This window comes from Neophocaena asiaeorientalis, unplaced genomic scaffold (assembly GCF_003031525.2).
Source record: "Neophocaena asiaeorientalis asiaeorientalis breed wild unplaced genomic scaffold, Neophocaena_asiaeorientalis_V1.1 scaffold879, whole genome shotgun sequence".
Lineage (NCBI taxonomy): Eukaryota > Metazoa > Chordata > Mammalia > Artiodactyla > Phocoenidae > Neophocaena > Neophocaena asiaeorientalis.
Window position 1 is genome coordinate 281,742 of NW_020175527.1, and position 17,632 is coordinate 299,373.

The window sequence follows — 17,632 nt, forward strand, 5'->3', positions numbered from 1 at the left end:
ATATCCATTCTTTCCTTTTCACACAGTCATAAAACCTTTGATTTTCAGCTAGGCACATGCACACCAGAATAAAGACTACATCCTTGTCTCCCTTGCAAGTATGACTGTTCTGGCTGGTGAAATGTGAGGGAAATGATAACGTGTCCTTTAAAACAGACTGGTTTTTTTTTTTTTTTTTGCCTTTTTTCAATCCTTTTGCTTAGAAGTGTATATGATTGTGAGCCATCTTCGACTCTACAGAAGAGGCAATGCTCTATTGTGGAAGAGATCACACAGAATGATAGGTTGCCATACAGTTTTGTTGACGTGCTACCATTACTGATTTGGACTGCCTATCTATCTCCAAAGTGTTGTTTTACAAGACAGAAATTAACATTCTTGCCTAAGGCACTTGTTTTTTCCAGGTCTTTGTTACAGGATATCTGTATTAGCATATTCTAATACAGTATGATATAATATATGGCACATTTGTAATAGTGGTTTTAACGGGATAGAAGAAAACTTGCAAGGTAAGTGAAATCAAATACATTGACAACATTCCTGCTTTTTTTTTTTTTAGGGCACGAACCCGTGTCCCCTACATCGGCAGGCGGACTGTCAACCACTGCACCAGGGAAGCCCCTGCTTTTCTATTTTTAATCACTTTTTTTAAACCAATTTTTACTTCAAAAGATTTTTTTTCCTTGCTGTTTATTTATATAAATGATAAAAATACTTAAAAGTTTCTTTAATTTATGGTTATACTCAATCTTAGTTCCTGAAGAAAGTCCAAAGAAAAGTTTGATTGCCATAGAACTTTTAATCTGTGAATATTAATATTTAGCCATTTTTATTAACTCTTCTATTATTTGACATTGGTACCCATTATCAAGTAGACAATATCTCAAAATTTAAGTCCTTGGTTATGCTTACATAGCATATAAGGAAAATACTTTGTAAATTTTCTTTGTCCTTGATATTAACCAGAGTTGACTGAACAGTAGAGGAAAAAAGATTTTGAAAATGGAAATATGAACAAAATGCACCTGGTTGAATGAACTGTTTTATTTTTTTCAAATTAATACATAAAATGTTTTATTACTACTCAAAGGAGAGTCTGCTGCAAGGTCATTTCATACAGTATTCGAGGTTAATATATGGCTCCTTTTTATAGCTGAGACTTTGGAGCTTGTTAGGAACAGTAAATTCATTTGGCCACAAGATTGTAACCCTGGTGCAAAATAGAAAGAGAAGAAGTTGAACCAATTGAAGGAGTAGTACTGATGAAAACAAAAGTTATTGGCCCTGCCTCTCAGAGGCTTTGACATTTCTGTGGAAGTGGAGGGGGGGATGATAATTTAACCAAAGTTAAAACAATTTATTATGGTTTTGAAAGGCTTGCCTTAAAAGCAGGCGTTAAAGAAAAAGTTACTGTTTCAGCTAAAAACATAATTCCTAGAAATGGCAACTGTTGTAGTTATTTGTGAAACTGGAAAAATGATCACATGAAAAAGTTGACATGAGCACAAAAAGAGAAGATGTACCCTTACTGTTTTCTTTACAATACTGAGCTGTCTTCTATCAAGTGACAAGGATAGGATAGTTTAATCAAGGTGTTTAAAAAATATTGATTTCGTTAATGTGCTTTCAAAGCAGAATCTTTCTGCAGCTACAATTTGCCTTGTTAAAGGCTGCTTCAAAGGAGTAAACTCCTTGAAACGCCAAGTAGCAATATAAAAAAGAGTAAGGAAGCTTGGAATTAAGATCTCAAAACAGACACCCTACACTTTGTTATAATTAATAGTCTGTGAGCTAGAGTAATGAAGGAGGTCCTTCTAAAGAAGGCCAGTTCACTACTGTAATTAATTCTCAACTTTGCTTAAACCTGCATCATTGGTAAATAAAACTTTTCAACCTAGTAAGAGAAGCCAAACAGCAAGAGTTTTGCCACTAATTTATATTACAATTTAACACAATGAACATGCAAAGAATGTAAAATAAACTTTTACAAATCTGAGAATTTCCTAGGCATTCTGCAGAAATTTTTGAGAAAAAAATCTACTTCTGTCATTTTGTGCCCAGTCTAACCCATTTGAACGCCACCATAAATTCCATTTTAATGAAAACAGAAGACTAAATCCTCTTGATTTGAAATTGAGATTTTAGATGACTGACTTGGTTTTCATTTGTAGAAAGGGAATGAGTCTGCTTAATGAAAATCCTAAAATAACAAAACATAGTATTAGTAATAACATCCTTGTTAAATAAACAAAACTAATACATGTGCTATGTAAAGAATGTTACCAGAAAGTTTTTTTTAATATTAGCCTGTGTAGAGAAAAATAGTCAAATATTTACAAGACATGTTATTTTTGTTTCATTTCTGCCTTACGCCATGATGGAGACAGAATAGAAGAATATATGCTACTCTAAAGTAGAAAATATTGGCAGAGGCCAGTAAACTTTTTTTTTTTTTTTTTTTTTTTTTGCGGTATTCAGGCCTCTCACTGTTGTGGCCTCTCCCGTTGCAGAGCATAGGCTCCGGATGCGCAGGCTCAGCGGCCATGGCTCACGGGCCCAGCCGCTCCGTGGCATGTGGGATCTTCCCGGACCGGGGCACAAACCCGTGTCCCCTGCATCGGCAGGCGGACTCGCAACCACTGCGCCACCAGGGAAGCCCCAATAAACTTCATTTAATGTCTTGGTACTAAGAGTGTATGGAGCATTTCACTTCATAAAGTTTTTATAAAAGTTACTGTTCTCTAGTGACATCACAGCCAGTAAAAAAGGCAAGATAATTACAAGAAATTGGAAAAAATACATATATTCATTAATTTTAAATTAAATCAGTGAAGATAACTGAGACCATTTTCTTAACCTTTTCACAATACCTCCACATCTAACCAAAATTCAGTCACCATACATGTATCTAAAACATAACTCTGTTCAAGGCCTAGTCAGGATACTAGAATTACAGATAGGAATAAACATAATTGAGCTGAGTGACACTGGCAACTATGTGAACCAAATTTGTTGGTGCTCTGGAAAACAAAGGTTTACAGCAACTAACACAGTGCCCAGTGAAGAAAACCCATCCTCAGAATGGTAGGAAAGTTTTGTGATTGATTGTTTTACTCACCCTTGCCTCCCATGCAGTGGTGCTCTTATTCTTAAAATGACAGAAGGATGGTTTCCAGTTCCCTCCCTCAAACCAGAAGAGGAAGAATAGACTATTTGCAAATCACTGTTTGTCATTTCTAATCTGTGGGGTGGGGGGGGATTAGAAGGACTGACTCAAGGTGCTCATCACTGTTTTGCATAACTTGGAAATCAGGCAAGAAAGAGTAGGCACTGCTTGTGAAAGCTGCAGGATGACTGCAGAATCACAGCCACCTGGATATGGGTGAAGACATAAAACAGGCTGTGTAAGGCCTAGAGGAGAAGCTGGGGTGAGATTTTTGAGAAACCGGGCATTCAAAAGCAGTTGTACCCAGGGGAAGATATAGAATGCCAAATGAATGCACAGGCAAAACATGCTCAGAAAAGATTTAAGAGAGCCTTAGGTGTTCATCTTGGTCTGATCCCTAGGATAGAAGCAGGCCTAGCTAAGAGCTGCAGGAGTGCCTTAGCACACAGCTGAAATGCAAAAAGGAGAACTGGCATTCAAGGAAATCTCTAAAAACAGCTGAACATGAGATAATAGGAACAGAGGTTTCAGTGATCACACACAAGGGATAGTCTTTGTTAAAGTACCTTGGAGAAGTCTCAAAAACAAATGAACAACAGCGTTCAGCAGTCAGCAGCAACTGGTAAACACTGGGAATAGAAGAGAATGTTATATCCAGAATTACAGTACTGTAATAGTGAAATGCCCAATTTTCAACAACAAAAAATCTGTAAGGCGTACAGAGAAACAGGGAAACGAGGCCTATTCAATGGAACAGAAACTGGCCTGGCCCACACACTGAACTTACTAGAAAAAGACCTTTAAATATGCTCAGAGAACTAAAGGAAATCAAGAAAGTGATGAATAAAATGAGAATACCAGTGGAGAGAAATTATAAAAAGGAACCAAAAAATTTTGAAGCAGAAAGTTACAATAACAAAATTTTTACTGGAGGGCTTGAACAGCAGATTTGAGCAAGCAAAAGAACTCATCAGCAAGTTGAAGACAGGACAGTTGAAGTAATTGTGTCTAAGAAAGCAAAGTAAACAATCGAAGGGATTTGTAAGATACCATCAAATGGAAGAAGAAACAGGAGTCCCAGAAGGAAAAGAGAAAGCTACATAAAGTTTATTTGAAGAAATGATGACAAAAGAGCTTGCCAAATTTGATGCAAGACATGGATGTACATATCAGGAGGCTCAACAAACTCCAAATAGGGTAAAGTCAAAAGAGACACCAAGATACATTATAGACGGTCCTTGACCTAGGACAATTTGACTTAGGATTTTTTCAGCTTTACAATGGTGTAAAGATGATATGCATTCAGTAGAAACCATACTTACTTCAAGTTTTGAATTTTGATCTTTTCCCAGGCTAGCAGTATGCAGTAAGGTATGCACTTATGATGCCTAGCAGTGGCAGAGAGCTGCAGCTCCCAGTCAGCTGCATGATCATGAGTAAACATCTAATACACGTACAACTATTCTGTTTTTCAGTACAGTATTCAGTAAATTACATCACTTCAAAATAGGCTTTGTATTAGATGATTTTGCCCAGCTACAGGCTAACATAATTGTTCACAGCACATTTAAGATAGGATAGGCTTAGCTATGATGTTCAGTAGGTTAGGTATATAAAATGCATTTTCAACTTATATTTTCAACTTACCATGGGTTTATCAAGATACAACCCCATTGCAACTGGAGGAAAATCTGTATAATTAAGCTATACAAAGAGAAAGAATCTTGAAAGCAGCAAGAATGAAGAAACATCACATAAAAGGGATCTTCAGGGCTTCCCTGGTGGCGCAGTGGTTGAGAGTCCGCCTGCCAATGCAGGGGACACAGGTTCGTGCCCCGGTCCAGGAAGATCCCACATGCCGCGGAGCGGCTGGGCCCGTGAGCCATGGCCGCTGAGCCTGCGTGTCTGGAGCCTATGCTCTGCAACGGGAGAGGCCCGCGTACCACATTAAAAAAAAAAAAAAAGGGATCTTCAATAAGATTATCAGATTTCTCAAAAAAACTGTCAACCTAAAATCTTCTATCTGGCAAAACTCTCCTTCAAAAATGAGGGAGAAATTAAAACATTACCGGACACTGATACAACTGGACCTGCCCTGCAAGAAATGCTAAAGGAAATTCTTCAAGTTGAAATGAAAGGACAAAGGATAGGAACAGGAAACCATATGAAGAAGTAAAGCTCTCCAGTAAAGGTATACATGAACAATTATAGAAGCTAGTATTATAACTCTGATTTGTAACTCTTTGTTTTCCACACAATTTAGGAACGAACATATAAAAATACAGTTAATTGGTTTATGTTTTTAGACACAATGCTTAAAGATGTAATCTTGTGACTAATAGTTGAAAGGGAGTGAGGGCAAAGTTATATAAGAGCAAAGTTTTTATGCACTATTGACGTTAAGCTGCTGTAAATTCAAATTAGTGTCATTACTTCATGATGTTAAATGGAATCCCCATGGTAACCACAAAGAAATAGCTATAGAATACACACAAAAGGAAAAAGAATTTAAATGTTTCACTATAAAACAAAACACAAAAGAAGACACTAACACAGAAAATAAGGAGCAAAAATATTCCATGCAAATAGTAACCAAAAGGGAACAGTATATTATTATGAGACAAATAGACTTACAACCTTTTTGGATTTAAAAAGACAGAAAAGTACATTATATGTTAAAAGGTTTTATACAACAATGTAACAGTTATAAACATTTACACATCTAATAACATCCTCAAAATACATTAAGCAAAACACAACATACCAAAACAGCACTGCTTTCATTGCACCCCATAAAACAGAAAATTCTAGCTGTAAATGCTTACGTTTAAAAAAAAAAATCTGAAATCAACATTCTAACTTTACAACTTAAGGAACTAGAAAAAGAAGAACAGACTAAACCCAAAGCTAGTAGAAGGAAGATTAGAACTAAGATAAGCAAAATACTGAAAAAATCAATAGAAAATTTTGAACTAAAAGCTAGTTCTTTGAAAAGGTTAACAAAGTGGAAAAACCTTTAGCTAGATCAATAACAAGAGAAGATTCAACTTCTAAAAACAGAAATAAGAGTAGGGTTATTACTGATGAGTCTACAGAAATAAAAAGGATAAGAGTACTATGAGCAGTTTTAAACAAGTTGAATAACCTAGATGAAATGGATATATTAATGAAGAAATAAAAAATCTACATAGACCTATAGGTAGACCTATAGGTAGAAGGGAGGTTGATTGAATCAGCCGTCAAAAACCTCCCAACAAAGGAAAATCCTGCAACCTCTGGCTTTACTCAATTCAACCAAACATTTAAAGAAGAAATAACTCCAGTCCTCCAACTTTTCAAAAAAATTCAATAGGCGGGAACACTTCCTAATCCATTGTATAAGGCCAGTATTGCTCTGATACCAAAGCCAGACAATGACAACACAAGAAAAGAAAAAGACCAATACCCCTGATGAATATTGATGCATACATCTTAAAGTATTAGCAAACTGAATTCAAGAGCACATTAAAAGTTTTATACATTTTGAACAAGTGGATTTATTGCTGCAATGCAAGGATGGTTCAACAGATGAAAATCCAATCAAATACAATACACTGCATTAGCAGAATGAGGGTCACACATGGATCCCATCAGTTGATGCTGAAAAAGAATTTGACAAAATTATTTTTGATTAAAAAAAAAAACCCACCCCCTCCCCCAGGAACTGAAGGAAGCTACCTCAATATAATAAAGACCACATATGAAAATCTTACAGCTAACATACTCAATGGAGAAGGACTGAAAGAAACAAGACAAAGATGCAGCTTTTACTACTGCTATTCAACATAGTGTTGGAAGTTTGAGGCAGAGTAATTAGTCAAGAAAAAGATTGAAATTAGAAAGGAAGAAGTAAAATTATCTCTGCAGAATACATGATCCTATATGTAGAAAACACTAATGTTCCCTGCACCCCAAAATCTGTTAGAACTTAGAAACAAATCAGCAAAGTTGAAGCATACAGAAGCAACACACAAAATCAGTTGCCTTTCTGTACACTAACACGAACAACCCAAAACAAATTAGGATAACTCCCTTTACAATAGCATCAAAAACAATAATATACATAGGAATTAACTTAATGAAGGTGAAAGACTTGTACACTGAAAAACCACAGAACATTGCTGAATGACGTTAAAGATGACACATAAATGGAAAGACGTCCCGTGTTCATAGATTGGAAGACTTAATACTGGTATGATGTCAGGTGATCTACAGATTCAATGTAATCCACTTCAAAATCTCAGTGACATTTTTAACAGAAAATAGAAAAATAAGCAGAATATCTAGGATCCCCAAATAGCCAAAACAATCTTGAAAAAGATTAAAGATGGAAGGCTCACACTTCCTGATTTCAAATTTTACTGCAAAGCTACAATAATCAAAACTGTGGTACTGAATAAAAACAGACATATAGACTAGTGGAGTAGAATAAAGAATCCAGAAATCCTCACATATATGGTTAAATGATTTGGGGGAAGTGCACCAAGACCATTTAATGGGAAAGGACAGTGTTTCCAACAAATGGTGTTGGGAAAATAGGATATCCACATGCAAAAGAATGAAGTTGGATTTTTATCTAACACCATATAGAAAAATTAATTCAAATGGATCAAAGACCTAAACCTAAGACTTAAAACTCACTCTTAGAAGAACACAGGGGAAAAGTTTCAGGACATTGGATTTGGCAGTGATTTCTTGGATATGACACCAAAGTCATAGGCATCAGAAGAAAAAACAAACTGGGCTTCATCAAAAATTAAACATTTATGTATCAAAGGACACTATAAATGGAGTGAAAAAAGCAATCCACAGAATGGGAGAAAATATTTGCAAATCACATATCTGATGAGGGATTAATATCCATTAATATATAAAAAACTAAAATGCAACAACAGCAACAAAAGACAACCCAAATCAAAACTGGGCAAAGGACTTGAATAGTCAGGTATCCAAAGAAGATACAGTATGGCCAATAAGCACTGTGAAAAAATGCTCAACATCACTAACTATTTGGGCAATGCAAATCAAAACCATGATGAAATACCACTTCATACCCATTAGGGTGGCTATTGGGGAAAAAAAAAAGTGTTGGCAAGGATGTGGAGAAGCTGGAACTTCTGTTCATTGCTGCTAGGAATATAAAGTGGTATAGCTGCTGCAGAAAACAGTATGTCAGTTCCTCAAAAAATTAAATACAGAATTAGCATTTGATTCAGCAGTTCCACTTCTGGGTATTTATACAAAAGAACAGAAAACAGGGGCTTGAACAGATACTTGCACATGTATGTTCGTGGAAGCATTATCTCAATAGCCCAAAGGTGAAATGACTCATGTTCACTGATTAATGAATGAATAAGCAAGATGTGGTAGATAGATACAGTGGAATATTATTCAGTCACATAAAGGAATGAAATCTGGATACATACTGTAGTGCTGATGAACCCTGCAGACATGGTAAGTGAAATAAGCCACACACAAAAGGACAAATACATGATTCTACTCACATGAAGTATTGAGAATACTCAAATACTTAAAGTAGAATGTTGGCTACCAGGGTGTTGAGTGGAGGAATGGGGAGTTATTGTTTAATGGGTACAGGGTTCAGTATGGAATGATGAGAAAGTTCTGGAGATGGATGGTGGTGATGGTTGCACCAGTGTGAATATACTTAATGCCACTGAATTGTATATGTAAAAATGGTACATCTTATGTATGTTTTTCTACCATAAAAACTTTTTTAAACCACCAAAAGTCATATAGCCTAGCTATTTTTAGAAAAAACAAAGGTTATCAAGCCACAAGACACAGAGGAAGTTTAATTTGTATATGGCTAAGTGAAAGAAGACAGTCTGAAAAGGTTACATACGGTATGACTCCAACTACATGACATTCTGGAAAACTATAGAGCTAGTAAAGGGATTAGTGGTTATCACTGTGAGATTGGGAAGGCTGAGTAGATGGAGCACAGGAGATTTTCAGGGTGGTGAAGCTATTCAACATGATACTGTAGTGGTGGACACATAAAATGATGCATTTGTCAAAATCCATCAAACTATAACAAAAAGAGGAGCCTTAATGTAAACTATAGACTTTTGTTAATGTTTCATTTGTTTAATTTATAATTGTTTCATTTATATTAGCAAATGTAGCACACTAGTACATTTTACACAGATGTTTAATAGTAGGGAAAACTGTGTGGGAGAGGGAAGTATATGGGAACTCTCTGCAGTGTCTTCTCAATCATTCTATAAATCTGTAACCTTTTTAAAAAATAGTCTTTAAAAATTCTATGAGGGTTTTTCGTTTTGTATACTCTAGTGCCTCAAGCTCATAAGTATTAGTTGTCAGTGAATGATGGGTAAATGAATGAGTGAATGAATGGATCAGTGGCACTAGTGACAGATTCAATTCACAGTGCTCACACTGGGCTAGACTGTTGGGAAAAGTCAGTGTGTACCGACTGAGGGATTAATAACCAGAATATCTCAAGAACTCCTAAAATGCAACAACAGCAACAAGAGAAAACCTAGTTCAAAATAAGCAAAGGACTTGAATAGGCAGGTATCCAAAGAAGATATACAGATGACCAATAAGCACATGAAAAGATGCTAAACATCACTAATTAGGGAAATGCAAATCAAAACCACAATGAGATACCACTTCACACCTATTAGGATGGCTATTAAAACAAACAAACAAAAACAAGTGTTGGCAAGGATGTGGAGAACTGGCTTGAAGGGGAAGTTGTTCACAGGTGGGCTGTTCATTTGGCCAGAGCTTGCTATAGATCCTTGAAATCAATTGCTTCTCATAGAGAAACGATTTTCATCAATATTAAAAATATGATCTAAAGGTAGCTGCCAATGATAGGGATAGAGCAGGATAGTTAATACAGGTAGTTTTACAAGTCCCACTAGGGGATTATAGACACAAAGGGAACTTTGGGAGACCATTGTAAGCTAATGAACACTCAAGAAAGCAGTCAGAACACTGTGAAACAAAACAGGTCCGCTTAACAATGAAACCATGCAATAAAAGCACCGAGATATGCCCCAGGCCATTAAGTGAAAAAACAAGGCCTGCAGCCTGCTGGTCAAGGTCAGCAAGATAATGATCCTTAGGACATGCACCTGAGCATGTACCAAGGCCAGGAATGCAGGGGAAAGGTGGCATTCCAAGGTAGAAGACCCTCACACTGAAACCTGAGATGATTTAACATATTTTAGTCTATGTTACCACCCTTCTGCTGATTTGAATAGCACCATGACAGTCCCCGTTTGACCAAATAGGGTCAAAAACTCCTCTGCCCCACCCAAAGGTGGAGCTAGTGATGTAAGCGTGATGTCTCTACTCAAAGAATGTGGAAGAAGGTGGTCTTCTGCCACTTCCCACTTTTCCTTTGATTATAAAAACGTAGCCCACTTAGTTCCTGGGGCAGAGCTCTCTTGCCTGCCCACCTGTATCCTTCACAAGCATCCTATACTAATAAATGCACTTCTTACCTCCCACTTTGTCCCTCACCGAATTCCTTCTGCACCGAGACATAAGAACCTGTGAGTCATTAAAGTCCCGAGACAAGTTGTGTGGTTTCACCTTCATCAATCAATGCTTTTTTTCTAATCACCGGGTGAAATGTCTTCATGCCTTACCTGTACTTGCAACTTCCCCAGACAGCTTAACACAGTGAAAGCCACTAAAGCCACTCCTTGCCCTTAATTAGGATTTTCATCTTTTCTCTTAGGGTCTTGGTATATTTGCTAAAAGTTTCTTATTAGCTGTGAGAAAGCTTGCCTCTGGATGCTTCAACACATTAGCTTACTGGGAAAAATCATGTTTGACCAATGCAACTTTCACATAGGATTGATATTACTCCCCTATTTACCTACTGCAAATGAGCTAATAATACACGTGACAGAAACACACATACCTTGCAATAGGACAGACGGTGTTTCAGGGTATGATAACTTTCAGTCTTTTATTTAGAGAACAAAGAAGGATTAAGGTTTTAATTTCTTTTACCTTTTGGTGTTACATTTTCTGCCTTTGTAACAAAAAAGCAGTGATTTGGGTTCACTGTGATATTTCTTCAATGTTCTCCATGACCTATAGAAAATAAGAATTAAGATGTTTTCTCCATCTCAATTTTTCTTTATATGCACACCTTCCAACACATCTTTATTTTATTCACACATATACATCCACCCCTTCTGTTTGTGATATGAAGAGTTGAGGTGAACTAGCCTAGAACATCCAAATAAGCCACACAACGCTCCTCAGAACACAGAAGAGTTGTGTCAGCACCTCCATTCAGATCTCACAGAGGAAAGTGTCCCTGCCTTTCCTCACTGCCTGTTTTCTGTTACCTGAAGTTCTAACAAGCCTGGTGAATTTTTTTTTTTTTTTTTTTTTAGCACGTGGGCCTCTCACTGTTGAGGCCTCTCCCGTTACGGAGCACAGGCTCTGGACGCGCAGGCCCAGTGGCCATGGCTCATGGGCCCAGCCACTCCGCGGCATGTGGGATCTTCCCAGACTGGGGCATGAACCCGTGTCCCCTGCATTGGCAGGCAGACTCTCAACCACTGCGCCACCAGGGAAGCCCTGTTGGTGAATTTTTAAAAAGATTACAAATGATAAAGAGAGTAAGGGGAAAAGATTGCTAGAGTGAGTCATTCTAATGGCAATAAAAATTAATAACTGATGGCAAGAAAACAGAAGAAAGTAGCAAAGACAAAACAAAAATCAGGACTAAAAACCAAACCAAACCAAAACAAAAAAACCCTGTGGCTAGCTAGAACTATTTAATGTAGGGACAACTCCCTCCATAGCCAATGAGCCCTAAGTCTGTAACCGATATCTGTGGAAGCATAAGTGCAGTACAAAAAACTTGGACTTGGGGTTTAAAATCCTTGTTCTACCACCTCATGTGTGATCTTGATGTTAACCTCTCTAAGCCTCAGTTTTCTCTTTTGTAGAGTGAGAATAATACCACCTGCCTCACAATGGGTGTTAGGACTTAAAAGAGTTCTCCTTCTCCGATATGAAATGTCAACCACAGTGCCTGGCACCTACAGACACCTGATGTTCATGAGTATTACACTGCTTTCTTTTCATTTGAAGAGCTGTACTTTCAGAACTAGTGCATTATGGCAATAGGGATACATAATCACAACCTAAATGTATGCTAGGACTTTAGGCTGTAGGTTTACTTAATGAACGAATTGAAAAGATTGCCTAGGGAGGTTTATATTCCAGAGGCACACAGGGTGACACGAACAAACCTATCAGAATGGAGTGATAAAATGAATAAAGCTTTATGGTGTGGTGGCAAGAGGAGTTTCCTGGTGAAAGCAGGTCATTAATAAAATTTAAAATAGAGTGTACCATCATGCTGTGATTTTCATAACAAATACGAGCTAATAGCATCAAGCAATTCCCAGTCCGCATGATCAACTTTATTTTCATGACACAGATCTTGTCACATGCGGTAAAAGGCATTTCTTTTTGCTTTTCTTAAAGTAATGGCCTTGCAGTTACTGATAGACTGTTTGACCTTGAAAAAATAAGTGGTCAGTCAGCTAATTTTGTGAGCTATGCCCAATACCTTATCTAGATTTTTGCCCCTTTGTTGTGACATTTTCTGCCTCCATTAAAAGAAAGCAGCAAATTAATACTTGAGTGCCAAAACTCTTTTCTCAATGAAACCAGAGTACCTCTGTGTGGAAAGGCTCCAAGGTAGCTTCTATTTTATTACAAACATGTCTTTATAAACAGGAAGAGGTCGACTTGTTTTTTATGTGTGTACATTTTCTAAAAAATAATTGTTTTTACCATCCCATTGAACGTTCTGAAAAAAAAAAATTAAGAGGCAAACCTTTTGAAGAGAAATGTTATTGGTGAATTACAAACACAGATCCTTGTGCAGTCAACCATTCCTACATTTTTTCTTGTCAGACTTAGCCTTATTTGTGTTTATCTTCCCAGTTAAAACCAGGCTCAATAATAAATTTTCAGTTCTCTGAGAATTTCTTCACTGGTTACTTTACCATCAGGCATTTTACAAATGAATGTAGTTCCAGACAATATCATTACAAATTTAGCAAAAATCGACAAACTCACCAAACCATTAAAATACATGATTTCACTCAATTACAAAGTAGAGGAACACATCTCAATCTCTTGGTAACTCAAAAGTTAATTTTGAGCATATTAAAATGAGTCATGTGACAGTATCATTTAATAACAGCATCTCTTTCTGGCTTTTTATTGTGAAATATACATAATAAGATTTACCATTTTAACCATTTTTAACTGTACAGTTCAGTTCCACACTGTTGTACAATCATCACCGCCATGCGTCTCCAAAACTTTTTCATAATCCCACACTGAAACTCTGTAGTCATTAAATAACTCCCCATTCTCCTACTCTTAGCCCCTGGTAACAACCATTTTACTTTCTGTCTCTATGAATTTGACTACTCTAGATACTTCAAATAAGTGAAATCATGTAATACTTACCTTTTGTGTTTGGCTTATTTCACTTAGCATACTGTCTTAAAAGTTCATCCATGTTGTAGCATGAATCAGAATTTGATTCCTTTTTAAGGCTAAATAATATTCCATTGTATTTATGTACCACTTTGGGTTTATCAATTCATTCCTTTTTTTAAAAAATATTTTATTTAAGTATAGTTGATGTACAACGTTGTGTTAATTTCTGCTGTACAGCAAAGTGATTCCATTATACATATATATACAATCTTTTTAAAAATATTCTTTTCCATTATGGTTCATCACAGGATATTGAATATAGTTCCCTATGCTATACAGTAGGACCTTGTTGTTATCTATTCTATATATAACAGGTTGCATCTCCTAACGCCAAACTCCCACTCCATCACTCCCCCACCCCACCCCCTGATAACCACAATTCTGTTCTCTATGTCTCTGAGTCTGTTTCTGTTTCATAGATAAGTTTATTTGTGTTATAGTTTAGATTCCTCATATAAGTGATATCACATATTTGTCTTTCTACTTACTTCGCTTAGTATGATAATCTCTAGATCCATCCATGTTGCTGCAAACAGCATTATTCCATTCTTTTTTCATGGCTGAGTAATATTCCATTGTATATATGTACCACATCTTCTTTACCCATTCATCTGTCAGTGGATAGTTAGGTTGTTTCCATGTCTTGGCTATCGTGAATAGTGCTGCTGTGAACACAGGGGTGCATGTATCTTTTCGAATTATAGTTTTGTCTGAATATATGCCCAGGAGTGGGATTGCTGGATTATATGGCAACTCTGTTTTTAGCTTTTTGAGGAATCTCTGTTTTCCACAGTGGCTGCACCAGTTTACATTCCCACCAACAGTGTAGGAGGGTTTGCTTTTCTCCACACCCTCTCCACCATTTGTTATTTGTAGACTTTTTAATGATGGCCAGTCTGACCAGTATGAGGTGATACCTCATTGCAGTTTTGATTTGCATTTCTCTAATAATTAGAGTCATTGAGCCTCTTTTCATGTACCTGTTGGCCATCTGTATGTCTTCTTTGGAGAAATGTCTGTTTAGTTCTTCTGCCTATTTTTTGATTGGGCTGTTTGGTTTTTTGTTGAGTTGTATGAGCTGTTTGTATATTTTGGAGATTAAGCCCTTGTTGGTTGCATCACTTGCAAATATTTCTCCCATTCCGTGGGTTGTCTCTTTGTTCTGTTTATGGTTTCCTTTGCTGTGTAAAAGCTTATAAGTTTGATTAGGTCCCATTTGTTTATTTTTGCTTTTATTTCTATTGCTTTAGGAGACTGACCTAAGAAAACCTTGGTACAATTTATGTCAGAGAATGTTTTGCCTATGTTCTCTTCTAGGAGTTTTATGATGTCATGTCCTATGTTCAAGTCTTTAAGCCATTTAGAGTTTATTTTTGTGTATGGTATTAAGGTGTGTTCTAACTTCACTGATTTACATGCAGCTGTCCAGTCAATTCATTCCTTGATGGACATTTGGGTGGTTTCAATCTTTTGGCTATTGTGAATAATGCTTCTATGAACAGTGGTATACAAATAACTATTTGAGCTCCTGGCTTGGATTCTCTTATGTATATACCCTGAAGTGGAATTGCTGGATCATACAGTGATTCTATGTTTAATTTTTTTGCAGTCACTTCCCATTCCAAACTCAACCCTAGGCAACCACTTGCACAGTATCTTCAAGGTTCATACATGTTATAGCATTAACCTTAATATAAATGCAAGCATGCAATTTGTGGTCTTTTGTGGCTGGTATCACTTAGCATAAAGATTTATCCATGTTACGGAGTATATCAATACTTTGTCCCTTTTTATGGCTGAATAGTATTCCATTTTATGGACATACCATATCTAGTTGATGAATATTTAGATTATTTCCACTTTGGGTTTATTATGAATATTGCCACTATGGACATTCAAGTCTTTGTGTAGACATATGTTTTCATTTATTGTGGGCTGTTATCTAGGGATGGGAATGCTGGATATTAAGATAAATTTATGTTTAACTCTTTAAGAAACTGCTAAACTGTTTTCCACAGTAGCTATACTATTTATTTCTTCTTTTTTCTTTTTTTTTAATTGAAATGTAGTTGATGTACAATATTATGTTAGTTTCAGATGTCCTACATAACGATTTGACATCTGCATACATTATGAAATAATGATAAGTCTAGTAATCATCTGTCCCATACAAAGTTATTATAATATTATTGATCATATTCTTTATGCTGTATGTTACATCCCCATGACTTATTTATTATATAACTGGAGGTTTGTACCTCTTAATGCCCTTCACCTATTATGTCCACCATCCCTCCTTTCTGGCAACCACCCATTTGTTCTCTGCATCTATGAGTCTGTTTTTATAGATTCTTCCTTTTGTAATTTTTATATTTCTAGCTGTGGTTTCTTCTTTTCTGCTTATATAAGTCCCTTTAAAATTTCTTGTAAAGCCAGTTTACTGGTGCTGAACTCTCAGCTTTGGCTTGTCTGAAAAACTCTTTATCTCTCCTTCCTGGGTAGAATATTCTTGGTTGTAGGTTTTTTCCTTTCCTCACACTGAACATACTGTGCTGTTCCCTTCTGACCTGCAAAGTTTCTGCTGAGAAGTCAGCTGACAGTGTTATGAGTTCCTTTGTACATCACTAGTTAGTTGTTTTTCCCTCACTGCTTTTAAGATTCTCTCTTAACCTTTAATTTTTTGCCATTTTTAATTACAATGTGTCTTGGTGTGGACCTCTTTGGGTTCATCTTGTTTGGGACTCTCTGTGCTTCCTGGACCTGGATGGGTTTCCTTTCCTAGGTTAGGGAAGTTTTCAACTATTATTTCTTCAAATAAATTCTCTGCCCCTTTCTCTATCTCTTCTCAATTTCTGAGACCTCTATAATGTGGATGTTAGTACTCTTGATGTTGTCCCAAAGGTCTCAAACTATCCTGATTTAAAAATCTTTTCTTCTTTTTTCTGTTCAGCTTGGGTGATTTCCACTACTCAATTTTACTTTTTTACATGTACATGTAACAAATATACATGTTAACAAATTCCCAGTATACAATATAGCATTACTAACTACAGTCATCATGTTTTACTTTAGATTTCTTCATTTATTCATCCCTACATAAGCGCAACTTTGCAACCTTTTGACCAGCGTCTCCCCACTTCTCCCACTTCCTTACCCCCATAACCACCCTTTTTCTACTCTCTGCTTCTGTGTAACTTTTTGTAGGTAAAACATATGTGGGACTTCCCTGGTGGTCCAGTGGTTAGGACTCTGCACTTCCACTGCAGGGGGCGCGGGTCCAATCCCTGGTCAGGGAACTAAGATGCTGCATGCCAGGCAGTGTGGCCAAAAAAAAAAAAAAAAAAGATTAAAAAAACATATAAATGAGGTCATGAAGTATTTTTCTTTCTTTGTCTGGCTTATTTCACCTAGCATACTGTCCTGCAGGTCCATTCATGTTGTTGCAAACGGCAGGATCTCCTTTTTAAAGGCTGAGTAATATTTCGTTGTATATACCACCATTTCTTTATCCATTCATCCATTGATGGACACAGGTTGTTTTCATATCTTGGCTATTGTAAATAATGCTACAATAACCATGGGAGCACAGCTATCTGTTTGAGGAAGAGGGATTGCTGGATTATATGGTAGTCCTATTTTTAATTTTTTGAGGAAACTCCGTAACATTTTCTTTTCTTTTTTTTTTTTTTGCGGTGTGTGGGCCTCTCACTGTTGTGGCCTCTCCCGTTGCAGAGCACAGGCTCCGGACGCACAGGCTCAGCGGCCATGGCTCACAGGTCCAGCCGCTCCGTGGCATGTGGGATCTTCCCGGACCGGGGCACGAACCCGTGTCCCCTGCATTGGCAGGCAGACTCTCAACCACTGTGCCACCAGGGAAGC

General features: G+C 36.9%; 1 protein-coding gene across 5 annotated transcripts in view; it reads right to left on the reverse strand.

Annotated features, from left to right (window-relative positions):
• Nucleotides 1–806: 806 nt before the first annotated feature.
• Nucleotides 807–17,632, reverse strand: part of NRG4 (neuregulin 4) — a 123,901-nt gene continuing 107,075 nt past the window's right edge. For 3 of the 5 annotated variants that reach the window (XM_024768973.1, XM_024768972.1, XM_024768975.1), the window contains 2 exons: nt 11,225–11,308; nt 807–2,200 (listed from right to left, as the gene is read on the reverse strand). In XM_024768973.1, the coding sequence (XP_024624741.1) occupies nt 11,292–11,308 (17 nt within the window). In that variant the 3' untranslated portion in view covers nt 807–2,200; nt 11,225–11,291. Of the gene's footprint in view, nt 2,201–6,697; nt 6,806–10,814; nt 11,309–17,632 lie in introns of those variants that run through there. The other 2 variants (XM_024768974.1, XR_003006383.1) reach the window with 2 other exon arrangements.